Consider the following 19,011-nt stretch of genomic DNA (forward strand, 5'->3'; position numbering starts at 1 on the left):
AACAAAGCGCTGGAGAGCTCTGAAGTAGCAGCAATGAGTCCAGATCTAAATCCCATTGAACACCTGTGGAGAGATCTTAAAATTGCTGTTGGGAAAAGGCATCTAAATAGGCTGAAAGTAAATGAAAAATAGATGCTGGCAGCAACGGAATAGATGGATATATATATATATATAAAAAAAAAAGAGGTTCCGCAGCACTCCAGAGTAGAACATCAAGTGTAGCTACACCTGATGTATGTTCTACTCTGAAGTGCTGCAGAACCACTTTTTTCTATTGGCTAAGTAGAGCGGACCCTGACCAGGACTGCGCTTTTCAGCTGTCTCCCACTACACTGTATGCATTTGGAGTTGTTCTGCTTCTCCTTGTGTGTATCTAAATAAACAGATAGATAGATAGATATGAGATAGATGATAGATAGATAGATATGAGATAAATAGATATGAAATAGATAGAGTGATATGAGATAGATAGATATGAGATAGATAGATAAATAAATAGATAAAAAAGGATACGTTGGCCAGCATATACTGATACCAAACTATTGCATGGACCTGGCATACAGGTGCATGCTGCTAGGCTAAATATACACAAACAGGAGAATACAGCAGCACACTGCTAGCACAAAGATACAGATAAATCATGAAATGCTACAATGAAAAAATGAAAAATGTAGGTGCTTTGCTCACCATCTGGCCAAATAGTTTAGACCATCCCACTGCGATAATGTGACCTCATTGGGATGGACCCTACACTGTGAATGTGCTTCTGTGCAATCAGTTACCAGGCTTGTAAGGTCTGAAACATCCAGCACCTTATAAGATGGGTGGGGTGCAAGAACCAACATGGACTTAGCTACTCCCCCATATGCATAACACAAAAAAGGATAAGTTGCCCAGCACATACTGATAACAAACTATTGCATGGACCCGGAATACAGGTGCACGCTGCTAGGCTAAATATACACAAACAGGAGAATACAGCAGCACACTGGTAGCACAAAAATACAGATAAAACATGAAATGCTATATTGCTACAATGAAACAATGAAAAATGTAGGTGCTTTGTTCACCATTTGGCCAAATACAGCGTGCACCTGTATGCCGGGTCCATGCAATAGTTTGGTATCAGTATGTGCTAGCCAACTTATCCTTTTTTGTGTTATGCATATGGGGGAATAGCTACCTCCATGTTGGTTCCTGCACCCCACCCATCTTATAAGGTGCTGGATGTTTCAGACCTTACAAGCCTGGTAACTGATTGCACAGAGGCACATTCACAGTGTAGGGTTCGTCCCAATGAGGTCACCTTATCGAGGTGGGATGGTCCAAATTATTTGGCCAAATGGTGAGCAAAGCACCTCAATTTTTCATTTTTTCATTGTAGCAATATAGCATTTCATGTTTTATCTGTATCTTTGTGCTAGCAGTGTGCTGCTGTCTTCTCCTGTTTGTACATAAATAGATAGATAGATATGAGATAGATAGATATGAGATAGATAGATAGATAGATAGATAGATATGAGATAGATAGAAAGAGAGATAAGAGATAAATAAATAGATATGAGATAGATAGATAGATATGAGATCGATAGATAGATCTGAGATAGATATGAGATCGATAGATATTAGATCGATAGATAGATATGAGATAGATAGACAGACAGATAGATCAGTGTTCCCCAACCAGGGTGTCTCCATCTGTTGTAAAACTACAACTCCCAAGATGCCCACAAAGCCAAAGACATGCTGGGAGTTGTAGTTTTACTACAGTTAGAGGCACTCTGCTGGTAAACACTGAGATAGTTTCCATTTACCTCCCACTGTCTCCCGAACCTGACATTTCCCTCCCACCCAACGTTACTTACTATAAAGGGCAGCATCAGGCTGGGCAGGGTAAGTCTTTCTTTTCCTGGAGGCATGGGTGGGTGTCTGGGCCTTTAGTGGAGCAGGAAACACAGCTCGGCCTGCTAGAAGCACAGCACACAGGGGAGTGAGAGGGGGAGGAGCTTATCTCTCTGCTCTCTTCCCAGTTAGCCCCTGCACTGTGAAAAGGTCTGCTGGCTGAATGATGCTGACAACGATGGGACCATTCTCAGTCCTGATGGGCAGCCCTGCCCAAAAGCGGGAATGTCCCGCCAGATCCGGGACAGCCTTTGTAGTTTTGCAACAGCTGGAGGCACCCTGGTTTGGAAACACTTTCTATCTATCTATTTATCTATATATCTTTCTATCTCATCTATCTATCTATCTATCTATCTATCTATCTATCTAGAAAACGAACGGCAACCGCACTCCCATATGTTGCAAAAAAAGGTGGTCTTTATTCACACAAACGTGAAAATGGCGACGTTTCGGCTAGCTCACCTAGCCATTATCTATCTATCTATCTACAACAAGCAAGTGGAGCAGCACTCAATGCAGTCAGGAGGTGAGTGGGTGTACGCTGTGGTCAGGCTTTGGTCATCGGCCCCTCTTAATGCAGCATATGGATACATGGCAGCACTCCGGAGTAGTGATCAAAAAGTAGTGGCTTAATTGAATCCCCAAAGTGTTACAGCGCAACATTTCGGCCACCTCAAGTGACCATCATCATTACAATTCACAATGTGAGGGATTTAAATATAGTGCAAGCAGTGACATCACATCCTGTTGGGTGTGTACTAAATTATAATTTGTAAATAAACAGTGATATAGGATTACAGCAGCAGTACTCAAAACATCATACATCTACGGAGACTGACTTTACTGTTAACATAAAACACATGTGGCACAACATAATGCATATAATAATCAGTGCAGCGATCCCAAGTGCAGTGTATCTGAGTGGAGAATGATGAGCAGTACCTTCAGATCGGGTCAGGAGGTGGAGTTTGCATAGATCCCAGGTTGTTCATTAGATGGTAAGATCATACAGAAGGTCACCACATGAGAAAAGAAAAAAATAGACAGCAAAAGAGTAAAGAACGACATTTTCGACAGTATTCCTGTGACTTACGGAGTCGATGAAAGTGACGCGGCATGCTCGAGTATGTGCGCTAGCTGGCTGGAGGGCTCCGCACCATATTGAGTAAGGGCAACCCATACTGGTAGTGACGCGACAAATCTTTACACTAAGGCCATCGATTGCAATTCCATGTTGCGATATGATAGTGGCCATCCAAAACCTACTATACGATCTCTCCCAGCCAGCCAGATGTTGAGGGCTAGGAGAATCATCAGTACACCACAGAATGTGGGACCAGCACTAGACACAGTGGCCCTCATTTACTAAGAAAATCGGGTTGTAAGTCTATCTTGCTTTCTTACCCGACTGCTTTTTCCCCTGGTATTTATTATTATGCCGCATCCTGTTTGTCGCACGTGGGTTTTGTAGGTTTTGGTTTCCAACTCCTCTGAGCTGTCGGGAAAAAATCCACAACAATTCAACTAATTCGGGTTGGAAACCTTAATAAATACGTGGGAAAGCTAAGAAATGTCGGGTTACGCCCCTTTTTCGGGTTTGGGAGAATCCACATCGGGTCCGTCAGGAAAAAATGTTGCATGGTGTCGCAGACTGGCGCAGGATGTCTGCGACATGGCGCAGACAAAGATGCGACAAAAAAACCCGACAAAAGAGGTCGGGTTTAGAATAGTAAATGAGGGCCAATGTCAATAAATTTCATCCACAGGGGATATCCCACTAAACTCAATTCCAAGTGTAAAACCCAAGCTATGGTAACTAATAGGCAAGATCTCTTAGGGTATGTTCACACTGAGGAATTGGGGCGGAAATCAAGCAGAAATGTTCTGCCTCAAAATATTGTTACTATTCCACAAGAACTCACAGAGATTTCGCGCGGAATTGGCGCGGAGTTCGAGCAGAATTCCACACACGGAAATGAAAATTTCAAGCGGAGGAGGAGAAGAGTATAATATATATATATATATATATATATATATATATATATATATATGTATATATATATATATTATCCTCTTTTTTTTCATGCGGAAATTCCGTGCCAATTCTGCGCAAATTCCATGCCAATTCCGCGCCATTTCCGCGCCAATTCCGCGTGGAAATGATTCTGACTGAAAAAATAAAATTAACATTGATCTCTATGGGAGTAAGACGCTGATTCCGCCTGAAAGAAAGAACGTGTTCTTTCTTCAAGCGGAACAGACTTCCTCGTCAGAATTCTGCTTGAGGAAATTCCTCAGTGTGAACTGAGGGGCAGAAATTCTGCACAACTCTTTCGGGATTTCACTGCTGAATGAATTGGAGTGGAAAAAGCGAGTAGAATTACTCGTGGAAATTCCTCTCCAATTCCTCAGTGTGAACATACCCTTACCTCCTTACACTAAAGAGAAAACTTCACAACAAAGGGTGGCATTTGTCTCTACCTACTCTATGTCTTCACATAAGGTAGCCACAATTTAGAGGAAATACTGGGGAATCCTAGGTAAGGAATATCCCCAAGTATGCAAGTTTCACAGTCCCCCTTTGATGGCAAATAGACGGCCAAGGAATCTAAAGGATCAGCTAGTGAAGGCTGATGTGTCTCAAATTCATGCTTCTGGACCACATGCCCCCCCATTAAAAAGACGGGGTGACAGAATCAGCATCCTAAAGAGGAAAGAACTCAATTGGATTTTTAAACTCCAGTCCTTAAAACCGAGAGGCCTAAATGGTAACACATACTATATGTAATACTGGACATGTGTAGATAGTAATTCTGCCTGTTCTGAATTTGAGTTGGATTTTGTTCTGGATCACTTATGTTTTTACATTAGGCTGAGTTCACACTACGTTTTTGCCATACTGTTTTCAATCCGTTTTTCTAAAGAAAACCGTATGGCAAAAAAACGGATGGAACAGTATGGAAAAAAGTAAACTGTATGCGTTTTTAAATAGTATACTGTTTTTAAAAGTGCATACAGTTCCGTCAGTTTTTATAGAAAAAAAACCATACGTTTTTGAAAATTTTGGCCATTTTTAATGGGAGGGGTCTTGGGTGGGGACTTTAGGATTCAAATGCACATGTGCAAAGTAAAAACGTATACGTTTTTCCCGTATGGAACCGTATACATGTGCGTTTCCCATTGACGTCCATGTTAAAAAAACGTATGCGGTTGCAGTACGGTTTTTAAACCGGAGACAAAATCGTGGTCAACCATGGTTTTGGGAAACGCACATGTATACGGTTCCATACGGGAAAAACGTATACGTTTTTACTTTGCACATGTGCAAATGTGAATCTTAAAGTCCCCACCCAAGACCCCTCCCATTAAAAATGGACAACATTTTCAAAAACTTATGGTTTTTTTCTATAAAAACTGACGGAACTGTATGCACTTTTAAAAACAGTATACTGTTTAAAAACGCATACGGTTTACTTTTTTCCCATACTGTTCCATCCGTTTTTTTTGCCATACGGTTTTCTTTAGAAAATCGGATTGAAAACAGTATGGCAAAAACGTAGTGTGAACCCAGCTAAGGCTGGGTTCACACTACGTTTTTCAACTACGGTTCCCGCATATGTTTTCTATCAAAAACCGTATGGGGAAAAAACGGATGGAACAGTATGGGAAAAAGTAAACCGTATGGGTTTTTAAACAGTATACTGTTTTTATAAGTGCATACTGTTCCGTCCGTTTTTGTAGAAAAAAAACCCATACGTTTTTGAAAATTTTGTCCATTTTTAATGGGAGGGGTCTTGGGTGGGGACTTTAGGATTCAATTGCGCATGTGCAAAGTAAAAACGTATACGTTTTTCCCGTATGGAACCGTATACATGTGCGTTTCCCGTTGACGTCCATGTAAAAAAAAACGTATACGGTTGCAGTACGGTTTTTAAACCGGAGTCAAAACCGTGGTTGACCACAATTTTGTCTCCGGTTTAAAAACCGTACTGAAACCGCATACGTTTTTTTAAACATGGACGTCAATGGGAAACGCACATGTATACGGTTCCATACGGGAAAAACGTATACGTTTTTACTTTGCACATGCGCATTTGAATCCTAAAGTCCCCACCCAAGACCCCTTCCATTAAAAATGGACAAAATTTTCAAAAACGTATGGGTTTTTTTTCTACAAAAACGGGCGGAACAGTATGCACTTTTAAAAACAGTATACTGTTTAAAAACCCATACGGTTTACTTTTTCCCATACTGTTCAATCAGTTTTTTCCCCCATAAGTTTTTTGATAGAAAACGTATGCGGGAACCGTAGTTGAAAAACGTAGTGTGAACCCAGCCTAAGGCTGGGTTCACACTACGTTTTGTCCCATACGGGAGCGCATACGGCAGGAGGGAGCTAAAACCTCGCGCTCCCGTATGTAACCGTATGCGCTCCCGTATGCCATTCATTTCAATGAGCCGACCGGAGTGAAACGTTCGGTCCGGTCGGCTCATTTTTGCGCCGTATGCGCTTTTACAACCGGACCTAAAACCGTGGTCAACCACGGTTTTAGGTCCGGTTGTAAAAGCGCATACGGCGCAAAAATGAGCCGACCGGACCGAACGTTTCACTCCGGTCGGCTCATTGAAGTGAATGACATACGGGAGCGCATACGGTCACATACGGGAGCGCGAGGTTTTAGCTCCCCCCTGCCGTATGCGCTCCCGTATGGGACAAAACGTAGTGTGGACCCAGCCTTACTTATATTTTTGTTTTGTTTTCTTTCAGAATCGGGTCAGGAAGCTGGGATTATCCCTGACTACTATGAAACAAACTAAAGAAGATCCAAATATGCAACTGCTTGTTATATTTATTTATTATTTTCCTTTTTATATTTTTATTTATTTATTTTTCTTCACTTATTAATTTTTCTTTTACTGTTTTATTTTCATCTTCATTCTTCTTTATTTGCCCTTCTGGCAATCCACAGGGCTCTCTTGTTATTCTGGATCTTAGGGATTCAATACTGGAAATGCTTGCAGACAGTACATGTTTCCATATCAGGGGCCTGTACCCGTCCACGTCCGTCCACTCTCTGGTGTGGAGAGGGGATAACCAGGACTGATATACCTCAGTGCCAATCCCCAATACCTGGGGGAGGACAAGTATGTGTGGTACCTTTTGGGGGGCACTATCTACTGCTTTTCTAGTTAACCACATGCTAGTATCTAGTCTAATTTCATGTGCAGATAGTAATGCACATATCTTGCGTATCTAACATAGTCAAATGTCACATATTTAGTCAAAACTGTAGCCATAAAGTCAGTATATTCAGTCCATAATAGTCATCAAATGTATCATCAAATGTTTAATGTCTATTATTTTCCTGTCCATTGTGCGCAGGGTTCTCTTGTGGCCAGAGAGTTCTCCTGAAAGGCGTAAGTAGCACATAAAGTGACAGAGCTATTGTATATAGGTAGCATTTTCATGTGTTGTCAGAAAAATGTATAACTGATGATCCTAATGTTATGGGGAGAAGTAGCTAAAGCCAAAGGGCTCCATTAGCACAGGCATCAGGGCAGAGAGCCTCAGGCAACTTGATCCGAACCAAGTATTCACCAAAAAGCAGTTACAAGACCAAAGGATCTCAAATGTATTTTCGTCTCAATTATCATAGTTTTCAAACCCCCCAAAAGGGAGCATGTAATAATGTTGATTGTCAGTCCTGTGAAGGACATTAGTGCAATGCCCCAGGAACTGTTTTTATTGCTATGTCTTGGCCTCAGTGGCCACTTTATATTCATCTGCCCTCCAGGACTGGGTGCCAAGGATGGCTGTTGTTAAGAGGGGGAGTTTGTGGTGGCCCAGTACTGGAGTTGCACCCCTGTACCATTGCTGTCCTGTCTGGTGGACTCTATTGCAGTGACCCCTGAGTCCCCCCTTTAGCTGTGTGTTATGAAAGGTTAATAAGTACCTTGTATTATCTAATGTAATGTATATATGATGTTATGTACCTTTAAATATTGTTACTAAGTCTTGTAACCAAGGAAGGCACCAGTGATCAGGTGACTTATAGGTTGATCTATAGGCACCTCCAGATTCTCCCCCCTATAAAACCTTGGGAGGAGCTAACTAGTAAGTCTAGAGTTTGCTAAGGAACAGTCAAGTCCTGAGAGAGTGTCTGGTGTCCTGAGTAGACCCAAGGCCTACCATGCAGCCACGCTTCTACCAATCCAGTGCCCCACAGGTGAAAGTCAAAACCTGGTAATCTACATACAGGGTGAAGTCTGTCTTGTCAGTCCTAGTCAAGTCAGTCTAGATCAGTCTGTATGAAGTCAGCGTGGGCCTACAGCAAAATGTTCAAATCCACAACAAGTTCCAGCAAGCCTGCAAGTCTCTAAAGTCACTGGTCACCTCCTTGGGCCTAACCGAGCTCTAAAGACTATTCCATCTGTCTGCCTCAATAAAGCTGCCGTTGTTCCGTAACTTGGTATCGGAATCATTATTTTCCCCGTGCCTAGCCCAGGATCCAGCGGCCCTACCTCAGGTGGTGACGAGGTTAACCACGCCCTGGCGTCACAAATACAAGGGGTTAATGCCATCTGCCCCTAGGGTAATAACATCTGCCCTCATCACACCCTCACCACATATCATTTTGGGTCATGTATTTAGTGTACTGTAAGTTGAATGTGAGGTTATTGTTCTTTGTAGTCTTCTACTTATTAATAAACTGTTCAGACTTCACATCATTTGACATCATATCTCTACAAGCAGCTACATATGTATAAATCCGGGGATCTTATTGTGTATTAATGTTCCTGCAATAAACCTTGGCCTGATTTGGATAATGTAGAAGCTGGTACAGTATTATTCTGGGGTTTAGAGTATTACCAGGAATTGTGTGATACTTGTAATCAGTAGCTGGAAAGAGTGACCTCATGCCAGACTTCATCCAGATACTTCTGTATACAGCCGGGTATATTAATAGCTCTGAAGTGTCCTACTGATTCATTTACAATGCTATTCTTTAGACAGAAAATACTGTATAAATAATATTTCTTTTAACATTTTTTGTCTTGTATTTTAATGTTTACATTTCTATATCTACAATTAGGGGAGAGGCAGTGCATTATTTGTGTCCTAAAATATTGTCTTGTGTCAGCTAATCGTGGTGGGATTACTGTCACGATGCCGGCTGGCAGGTAGTGGATCCTCTGTGCCAGAGAGGGATTGGCGTGGACCGTGCTAGTGGACCGGTTCTAAGCCACTACTGGTTTTCACCAGAGCCCGCCGCAAAGCGGGATGGTCTTGCTGCGGCGGTAGTGACCAGGTCGTATCCACTAGCAACGGCTCACCTCTCTGGCTGCTGAAGATAGGCGCGGTACAAGGGAGTAGGCAGAAGCAAGGTCGGACGTAGCAGAAGGTCGGGGCAGGCAGCAAGGATCGTAGTCAGGGGCAACGGCAGAAGGTCTGGAAACACAGGCAAGGAACACACAAGGAACGCTTTCACTGGCACTAAGGCAACAAGATCCGGCAAGGGAGTGCAAGGGAAGTGAGGTAATATAGGGAAGTGCACAGGTGATTACCCTAATTGGAACCACTGCGCCAATCAGCGGCGCAGTGGCCCTTTAAATCGCAGAGACCCGGCGCGCGCGCGCCCTAGGGAGCGGGGCCGCGCGCGCCGGGACAGAACAGACGGGGAGCGAGTCAGGTAGGGGAGCCGGGGTGCGCATCGCGAGCGGGCGCTACCCGCATCGCGAATCGCATCCCGGCTGGCAGCGGGATCGCAGCGCCCCGGGTCAGAGGACGTGACCGGAGCGCTGCAGCGGAGAGAGTGAAGCGAGCGCTCCGGGGAGGAGCGGGGACCCGGAGCGCTCGGCGTAACAGTACCCCCCCCCTTGGGTCTCCCCCTCTTCTTGGAGCCTGAGAACCTGAGGAGCAGACTTTTGTCAAGGATGTTGTCCTCAGGTTCCCAGGATCTCTCTTCAGGACCACAACCCTCCCAGTCTACTAAAAAAAAATTTTTCCCTCTGACCTTTTTGGCAGCCAAAATTTCCTTGACCGAGAAGACGTCCGAGGAGCCGGAAACAGGAGTGGGAGGAACAGATTTGGGAGAAAAACGGTTGAGGATGAGTGGTTTGAGAAGAGAGACGTGAAAGGCATTAGGGATACGAAGAGAAGGAGGAAGAAGAAGTTTATAAGAGACAGGATTAATTTGACACAAAATTTTGAAAGGACCAAGATAGCGTGGTCCCAACTTGTAGCTAGGGACACGGAAGCGGACATATTTAGCGGAGAGCCATACCTTGTCTCCAGGGGAAAAAACGGGGGGAGCTCTTCTTTTCTTATCCGCGAACCTCTTCATGCGTGAAGAAGCCTGTAAGAGAGAATTTTGGGTCTCTCTCCATATAATGGAAAGGTCACGAGAAATTTCATCCACAGCGGGCAGACCAGAGGGCAAGGGGGTAGGGAGGGGGGGAAGAGGGTGACGGCCGTACACCACGAAAAATGGGGATTTGGAGGAAGATTCAGAGACCCTGAAGTTATACGAGAATTCGGCCCATGGAAGGAGATCTGCCCAGTCATCCTGGCGGGAGGAAACAAAATGTCGCAAATAATCACCCAAGATCTGGTTAATTCTTTCTACTTGTCCATTGGACTGGGGATGATATGCAGAGGAAAAATTTAATTTAATCTTGAGTTGTTTACAGAGAGCCCTCCAGAATTTAGACACGAATTGGACACCTCTATCCGAGACAATCTGCGTAGGCAACCCGTGAAGACGAAAAATGTGTACAAAAAATTGTTTAGCCAACTGAGGCGCAGAAGGAAGACCAGGAAGAGGGATGAAATGTGCCATTTTGGAGAATCGATCAACGACCACCCAAATAACAGTGTTGCCACGGGAAGGGGGTAAATCAGTAATAAAATCCATACCAATCAGAGACCAAGGCTGTTCGGGGACAGGCAGAGGATGAAGAAAACCAGCGGGCTTCTGGCGAGGAGTCTTATCCCGGGCACAGATAGTGCAGGCTCGCACAAAGTCCCCAACATCCGTCTCCAGAGTCGGCCACCAATAGAAGCGGGAGATGAGTTGCACAGATTTCTTGATGCCCGCATGACCTGCGAGATGGGAGGAGTGACCCCATTTGAGGATTCCGAGGCGTTGGCGTGGAGAAACAAAGGTCTTCCCTGGAGGAGTCTGCCTGATGGAGGCAGGAGAAGTGGAGATCAGGCAGTCAGGTGGAATGATGTGTTGCGGAGGGAGATCAACTTCTGAGGCATCCGAGGAACGAGAGAGAGCATCGGCCCTAATGTTCTTATCGGCAGGACGAAAGTGAATCTCAAAATTAAATCGGGCAAAGAACAGAGACCACCGGGCCTGGCGAGGATTCAGCCGTTGGGCAGACTGGAGGTAGGAGAGGTTCTTGTGGTCGGTGTAGATAATAACAGGAGAACTTGATCCCTCCAGCAGATGCCTCCATTCCTCAAGTGCTAATTTAATGGCTAGAAGCTCTCGATCCCCGATGGAGTAGTTCCTCTCCGCTGGAGAGAAGGTCCTAGAGAAAAAACCACAAGTGACAGCATGCCCGGAAGAATTTTTTTGTAGAAGAACAGCTCCAGCTCCCACTGAGGAGGCATCAACCTCCAATAGGAAGGGTTTGGAAGGGTCAGGTCTGGAGAGGACGGGAGCCGAAGAAAAGGCAGACTTGAGTCGTTTAAAGGCGTCTTCTGCTTGAGGAGGCCAGGACTTGGGATCAGCACTTTTTTTGGTTAAAGCCACGATAGGAGCCACAATGGTAGAAAAATGTGGAATAAATTGCCTGTAATAATTGGCGAACCCCAAAAAGCGTTGGATAGCACGGAGTCCGGAGGGGCGTGGCCAATCTAAGACGGCAGAGAGTTTGTCTGGATCCATCTGTAGTCCCTGGCCAGAGACCAAATATCCTAGAAAAGGAAGAGATTGGCATTCAAACAGACATTTCTCAATTTTGGCATAGAGTTGGTTGTCACGAAGTCTCTGAAGAACCATACGGACATGCTGGCGGTGTTCTTCTAGATTGGCAGAAAAAATTAGGATATCGTCCAGATATACAACAACACAGGAGTATAACAGATCACGAAAAATTTCATTGACAAAGTCTTGGAAGACGGCAGGGGCGTTGCACAGTCCAAAGGGCATGACCAGATACTCAAAGTGTCCATCTCTGGTGTTAAATGCCGTTTTCCACTCGTCCCCCTCTCTGATGCGGATGAGGTTATAGGCGCCTCTTAAGTCCAATTTAGTGAAGATGTGGGCACCTTGGAGGCGATCAAAGAGTTCAGAGATGAGGGGTAAGGGGTAGCGGTTCTTAACCGTGATTTTATTAAGACCGCGGTAGTCAATGCAAGGACGTAGGGAGCCATCTTTTTTGGACACAAAGAAAAATCCGGCTCCGGCAGGAGAGGAGGATTTACGGATAAAGCCCTTCTTTAGATTCTCCTGGACGTATTCGGACATGGCAAGAGTCTCTGGGGCAGAGAGAGGATAAATTCTGCCCCGGGGTGGAGTAGTACCCGGGAGGAGGTCGATAGGGCAATCATAAGGCCTGTGAGGAGGTAGTGTCTCAGCTTGTTTTTTGCAGAAAACATCCGCGAAGTCCATATAGGCCTTAGGGAGACCGGTTACTGGAGGAACCACAGAGTTACGGCAAGGGTTACTGGGAACCGGTTTTAGACAGTTCTTGGAACAAGAGGACCCCCAACTCTTGATCTCCCCAGTGGACCAATCCAGGGTAGGGGAATGAAGTTGAAGCCAGGGAAGTCCAAGGAGAATTTCCGAGGTGCAATTGGGGAGGACCAAAAGTTCAATCCTCTCATGATGAGATCCGATGCTCATAAGAAGGGGCTCCGTGCGGAAACGTATGGTACAGTCCAATCTTTCATTATTTACACAATTGATGTAGAGGGGTCTGGCGAGACTGGTCACCGGGATGTTGAACCTGTTGACGAGAGAGGCCAAAATAAAATTTCCTGCAGATCCAGAGTCCAAGAAGGCCACAGCAGGGAAGGAGAAGGCAGAGGCAGACATCCGCACAGGCACAGTAAGACGTGGAGAAGCAGAGTAGACATCAAGGACTGTCTCACCTTTGTGCGGAGTCAGCGTACGTCTTTCCAGGCGGGGAGGACGGATAGGACAATCCCTCAGGAAGTGTTCGGTACTAGCACAGTACAGGCAGAGGTTCTCCATACGGCGTCGTGTCCTCTCTTGAGATGTCAGGCGAGACCGGTCGACCTGCATAGCCTCCACGGCGGGAGGCACAGGAACAGATTGCAGGGGACCAGAGGAGAGAGGAGCCGAGGAGACGAAACGCCTCGTGCGAACAGAGTCCATATCTTGGCGGAGTTCCTGGCGCCTTTCAGAAAAACGCATGTCAATGCGAGTGGCTAGGTGAATGAGTTCATGTAGATTAGCAGGGATTTCTCGTGCGGCCAGAACATCTTTAATGTTGCTGGATAGGCCTTTTTTGAAGGTCGCGCAGAGGGCCTCATTATTCCAGGACAATTCTGAAGCAAGTGTACGGAATTGTACGGCATACTCGCCAACGGAAGAATTACCCTGGACCAGGTTCAACAGGGCAGTCTCAGCAGAAGAGGCTCGGGCAGGTTCCTCAAAGACACTTCGGATTTCCGAGAAGAAGGAGTGTACAGAGGCAGTGACGGGGTCATTGCGGTCCCAGAGCGGTGTGGCCCATGACAGGGCTTTTCCGGACAGAAGACTGACTACGAAAGCCACCTTAGACCTTTCAGTGGGAAACAGGTCCGACATCATCTCCAGATGCAGGGAACATTGGGAAAGAAAGCCACGGCAAAACTTAGAGTCCCCATCAAATTTATCCGGCAAGGATAAGCGTATCCCAGGAGCGGCCACTCGCTGCGGAGGAGGTGCAGGAGCTGGCGGAGGAGATGACTGCTGAAGCTGTGGTAGTAACTGTTGTAGCATAACGGTCAGTTGAGACAGCTGTTGGCCTTGTTGCGCTATCTGTTGTGACTGCTGGGCGACCACCGTGGTGAGGTCAGCGACAACTGGCAGAGGAACTTCAGCGGGATCCATGGCCGGATCTACTGTCACGATGCCGGCTGGCAGGTAGTGGATCCTCTGTGCCAGAGAGGGATTGGCGTGGACCGTGCTAGTGGACCGGTTCTAAGCCACTACTGGTTTTCACCAGAGCCCGCCGCAAAGCGGGATGGTCTTGCTGCGGCGGTAGTGACCAGGTCGTATCCACTAGCAACGGCTCACCTCTCTGGCTGCTGAAGATAGGCGCGGTACAAGGGAGTAGGCAGAAGCAAGGTCGGACGTAGCAGAAGGTCGGGGCAGGCAGCAAGGATCGTAGTCAGGGGCAACGGCAGAAGGTCTGGAAACACAGGCAAGGAACACACAAGGAACGCTTTCACTGGCACTAAGGCAACAAGATCCGGCAAGGGAGTGCAAGGGAAGTGAGGTAATATAGGGAAGTGCACAGGTGATTACCCTAATTGGAACCACTGCGCCAATCAGCGGCGCAGTGGCCCTTTAAATCGCAGAGACCCGGCGCGCGCGCGCCCTAGGGAGCGGGGCCGCGCGCGCCGGGACAGAACAGACGGGGAGCGAGTCAGGTAGGGGAGCCGGGGTGCGCATCGCGAGCGGGCGCTACCCGCATCGCGAATCGCATCCCGGCTGGCAGCGGGATCGCAGCGCCCCGGGTCAGAGGACGTGACCGGAGCGCTGCAGCGGAGAGAGTGAAGCGAGCGCTCCGGGGAGGAGCGGGGACCCGGAGCGCTCGGCGTAACAATTACTTTCTCCCAGCCCTCGTGATCAGCTGTTACTGCCGGAGGAAAGCTGCATCTAGACATGACATGCCAGCCATTCTGATGCCCCTAATCGAGAAGATAAATCTAAAACTAAAGCTGATCATGCACTAGAGATTTTGGATGGATATTTTTGAAGGCCAATTTGGACCATTTTTCTGCTGACAATCGGTGCCTTTTTTGTGACATCATGAGAGAGAAAGATACTAAGAGATGGCAGATATGTTTTTGAAAAGTTGATCTGTCATGTTGGATGTAAGTAGGTATTCCCCCAGTAAGTAGGTTGTCCCTTCAGTACGCACTTGCAGGTAACCCCTAGTAAAGCCCCTAGTAAAGCAGTTTCAAGAAGACGATTGATCCAGCACTAATGCTGAAACATTACATGTCCATCTTGACGTTTTTCAAGCGCATATTCTGTTTGTCAAAAGATACTATACTATATATGGCCCTTTTTCATGTTTTAACCATTTATATGCTCAAACAGCCTGGTAGCACTTGTGTTTCGTCAGTAAATCCAATATGCTAACTTTGTAGATTTTACCTGCTGCTACCTACTGGAAAATTATTTGTTTACAATGTGAAATATGCTTTATCTTAATATAAAGTTGAAATACGTATCATTATAGATGAATAAATACTTGCATACTAGATACATATGTATATACCTGGTGTATAAGTTACAAAATAAAAAAATTGCTAATTAATTTAAAGGGTTATTCCAGGATTACCTAACTTTAAACTATCCTGCCACTTATGAAGAATTATGCTAGTTCTACATTTACTTGCTATACCGCTCTGTCATGGATCATCTTCTTTTTCTCCTTTATATGGTCCCCCCCAGGTCTAGCGTATCCTTTCAGGTCCTGATGACGTTCATCTCACAATCCTTCATCTTCATCTCCGCAATCTGCAGAATGCGGGAATACAGGGAACGCCAACACGTCAGGACGTACAGATGGACCGCAAACACCATCAGGGGGCTGGCTTGTGAGGAAATACAAGAAATAGCCAAGCCCCCGTATACCAGCTGCGGCCTCGAGCCACAAAGGATTGTGAGACCAACGTCATCCATACCTAAACAAAAACGCTAGACCTGGGGGGACCATATAAAGAAGATGATCCACGGCATAGCAGTATAGCAAGTAAATGTAGAACTAGCATAATTCTTCATGATGTGCAGGATAGTTAAACGTTAGTTAATCCCAGAATACCCCTTTAAAAGAGAAGTATCATGGGGAAAAACATATCTAAAGGATAGGGGATAAGTATTAGATCGCTTGGGGGGAGGGGCTATGTTCAACCACTAGGACTCCCGCGATCTCCTGTACGGGGCCCGGCTCACCCCAGGAGTGGCGCATCATGACCCCCATACATCTCTATGGGAATGCCGGAGATAGCTGAACAGCTCTCCCATAAAGTTATATGGAGGGGTCGTGGTGGCCCCTGCTTCATGTGGAGGTCATGACGCGCCACTCTTGGGGAGAGCCGTGGCCCCGTACAGGTGATCACAAGGGCCACGGCGGTTGCCCCCCCCCCATGATGTAAAACTTATTCCTTATAATTTATATCGGGGATAAGTTTTTCCCCATGATCTATCACCTCTAAGACCCAATTAGAACAAAGATCTTTGCTATGAAATCCCACTAAAATATACTTTATGTGACTGCAATAAATCCTCGTTCTAAGGAAGTTTACGTAAGCTCATGCTAATTCAGGAATTAAACAACTACAGCAGACTTAATCACGGAAGAAAATATCTGAAAAACAAACATCAAGGTGGGATTATATAAAATCACTGTAGAGATTAACAGTGATATAAAAATTCCTTCCTTACATCACTATTTGGCATTCTTGTTCATAAAGTGAATTGCCAGAATGCTTCCCGGTCAAAAAATTTGCATTGTCCCTGTTACGCCGAGCGCTCCGGGTCCCCGCTCCTCCCCGGAGCGCTCGCTTCTCTCTCGCTACCGCAGCGCTCCGGGCAGCTCCACTGACCCGGTGCGCTGCGATACCGTCTCCAGCCGGGATGCGATTCGCGATGCGGGTAGCGCCCGCTCGCGATGCGCATCCCGGCTCCCGTACCTGACTCGCTCTCCGTCTGTCCTGTCCCGGCGCGCGCGGCCCCGCTCCCTAGGGCGCGCGCGCGCCGGGTCTCTGCGATTTAAAGGGCCACTGCGCCGCTGATTGGCGCAGTGGTTCCAATTAGTGTGTTCACCTGTGCACTCCCTATTTATACCTCACTTCCCCTTCACTCCCTCGCCGGATCTTGTTGCCATTGTGCCAGTGAAAGCGTTTCCTTGTGTGTTCCTAGCCTGTGTTCCAGACCTCCTGCCGTTGCCCCCGACTACGATCCTTGCTGCCTGCCCCGACCTTCTGCTACGTCCGACCTTGCTTCTGTCTACTCCCTTGTACCGCGCCTATCTTCAGCAGTCAGAGAGGTTGAGCCGTTGCTAGTGGATACGACCTGGTCACTACCGCCGCAGCAAGACCATCCCGCTTTGCGGCGGGCTCTGGTGAAAACCAGTAGTGACTTAGAACCGATCCACTAGCACGGTCCACGCCAATCCCTCTCTGGCACAGAGGATCCACTACCTGCCAGCCGGCATCGTGACAGTCCCCTTTATTCCAAATTATAAAATGTGAGCTGTTCAATCATCTTATCATTTGGAATAAAGAGCTGGGTTTGATATTATTGATTATTGATTATGGTGATTTGAAGAGCTTTACCCGAAGCCACCAAGTCGGAAAGAGGTGAGTTGGTCTCCTTAGCCCCAATAAGCAGATAGTCCCCCCCAGTAGGCAGGCTGTCCCCTTAATAGCCAGATAGCTCTTCTTCTAGGCAGACAGTCCTCCCCCAATCATATGTACCTTCTCTCCTGTGCAGAGCAGTAGCTGAGCTGCCTCCGGCACCTCCTGCACCAGGGCAGAGGTCAGAGGTCAGGCTCTGCTACCAGTGTAGGCAGCAGCCTGTACCTGTCTGAGGCCTATACCAACAGTTTTAATTGTATATCCATCTGTTAATACAGTTGAAAGTTCAGCTGGTTGGCATAGGGATCTGGGCCAAGTGTCCTAGATTGCCTAGTTAGCTACTCGATTATAAAGTGGGCGATTGAACGACCACCTAAACCACCCCCATTAAAATCCACTGGGCTAGGTGGATTGAGGGTGGAGCCATTTGGTCCCCCATAGCAGTGGTGTACTCTGCCTCTATGGTAGGTACACCACTAAGAGTATACAAAATTACTACAATGTTAGCACATACTAAATAAGTAAAAATGGATGTTGTATCAATAAAAGCTGGCATTGAATTTTACAATAAAGAGCTTTTCAGCAATACGATGGCAAAGAACTCTATCTCAACCCTGTGAGAAACTGGGTAACAGTGAGCACTGTAATAGCTACCACTAGAGGATACCATCTTTGGAAATCTAAAATTGTTAAGATAACAAAGAATCTGAAAAAAATACCAATAGATTTCACATAAAGACTTCACTTAAAAAGAGCCAACTAGTTACCCAATAAGACCTGTGGAGGTATTGGTACATCTGGCTCCTTCATCCAGTCATCATTGGAGAGCTCGATGATGGCTACAACGTGTTTGACTTGATATTTTAGCAGGTCAATAATGGCTTCTTTGTCCCCTTTGGTCAGGGATGAAATAAGATGAGAAACAAATATAGAATGTGCTGAATGGTCAGGCCTACAAATCTGGGATGGAGTTTTACTTCTCTCGTTCCAAGCACACATTATGGATCCTATTGTAGTATTTTTCAGTAATATAAAATAAACTGATGTATTAAATTTGTGGCGATCAGTCTGTGTTGAGCAGGCGGTGTGTTTTTCTGTGCTATTTGGTGTCACTGGCTCATGCTGTGAGTTCTATAGATAGAACAAAGCATGTGATCTATCAGTAACTGTCCAGAGCAAAACACAGTGGAGGCTGTAGGAGTCAAAGACAGTAAGTACATGGCTGTCTCCTTACTGTAACTAAATGTTTAACAACATAACTAAATAATCCAGCTAAATCAATTTGACTCCTAATACGACAACGTCCAGTGAAAGAAGGAGATTACATTATTTATGTTTATATATCAGGCAGATGCCAAAAAAAAGTCTACAAAGCCTAGGTTTACACTTGCATCTGAATTTTGTTTGGAGAGCTCTGTTACAGATTCCATTTATTTTATAGGATCTGACCGGATAAAAAAAAAACTTATCAAGTCAAATTCCACTATTTATACAGATGCCCCATCTTCGGCCGGTCTCTGCTGACAGTCTGCTTCACCGGAGCCGGCCAGAGC

The 19,011-nt window shown here is 46.0% G+C and overlaps 1 protein-coding gene across 1 annotated transcript in view; it reads right to left on the minus strand.

Annotated features, from left to right (window-relative positions):
* ASB18 (ankyrin repeat and SOCS box containing 18) overlaps positions 1-18,519 on the minus strand; it is a 42,097-nt gene extending 23,578 nt beyond the window's left edge. Inside the window, exon 1 of the mRNA XM_056534461.1 lies at positions 18,226-18,519. Within this exon, the coding sequence (XP_056390436.1) occupies positions 18,226-18,457 (232 nt within the window). The 5' untranslated portion in view covers positions 18,458-18,519. The remainder of the gene's footprint in view (positions 1-18,225) is intronic.
* Positions 18,520-19,011: the final 492 nt, after the last annotated feature.

Source organism: Hyla sarda, chromosome 8 (genome assembly GCF_029499605.1).
Source record: "Hyla sarda isolate aHylSar1 chromosome 8, aHylSar1.hap1, whole genome shotgun sequence".
Taxonomy (NCBI): Eukaryota; Metazoa; Chordata; class Amphibia; order Anura; family Hylidae; genus Hyla; species Hyla sarda.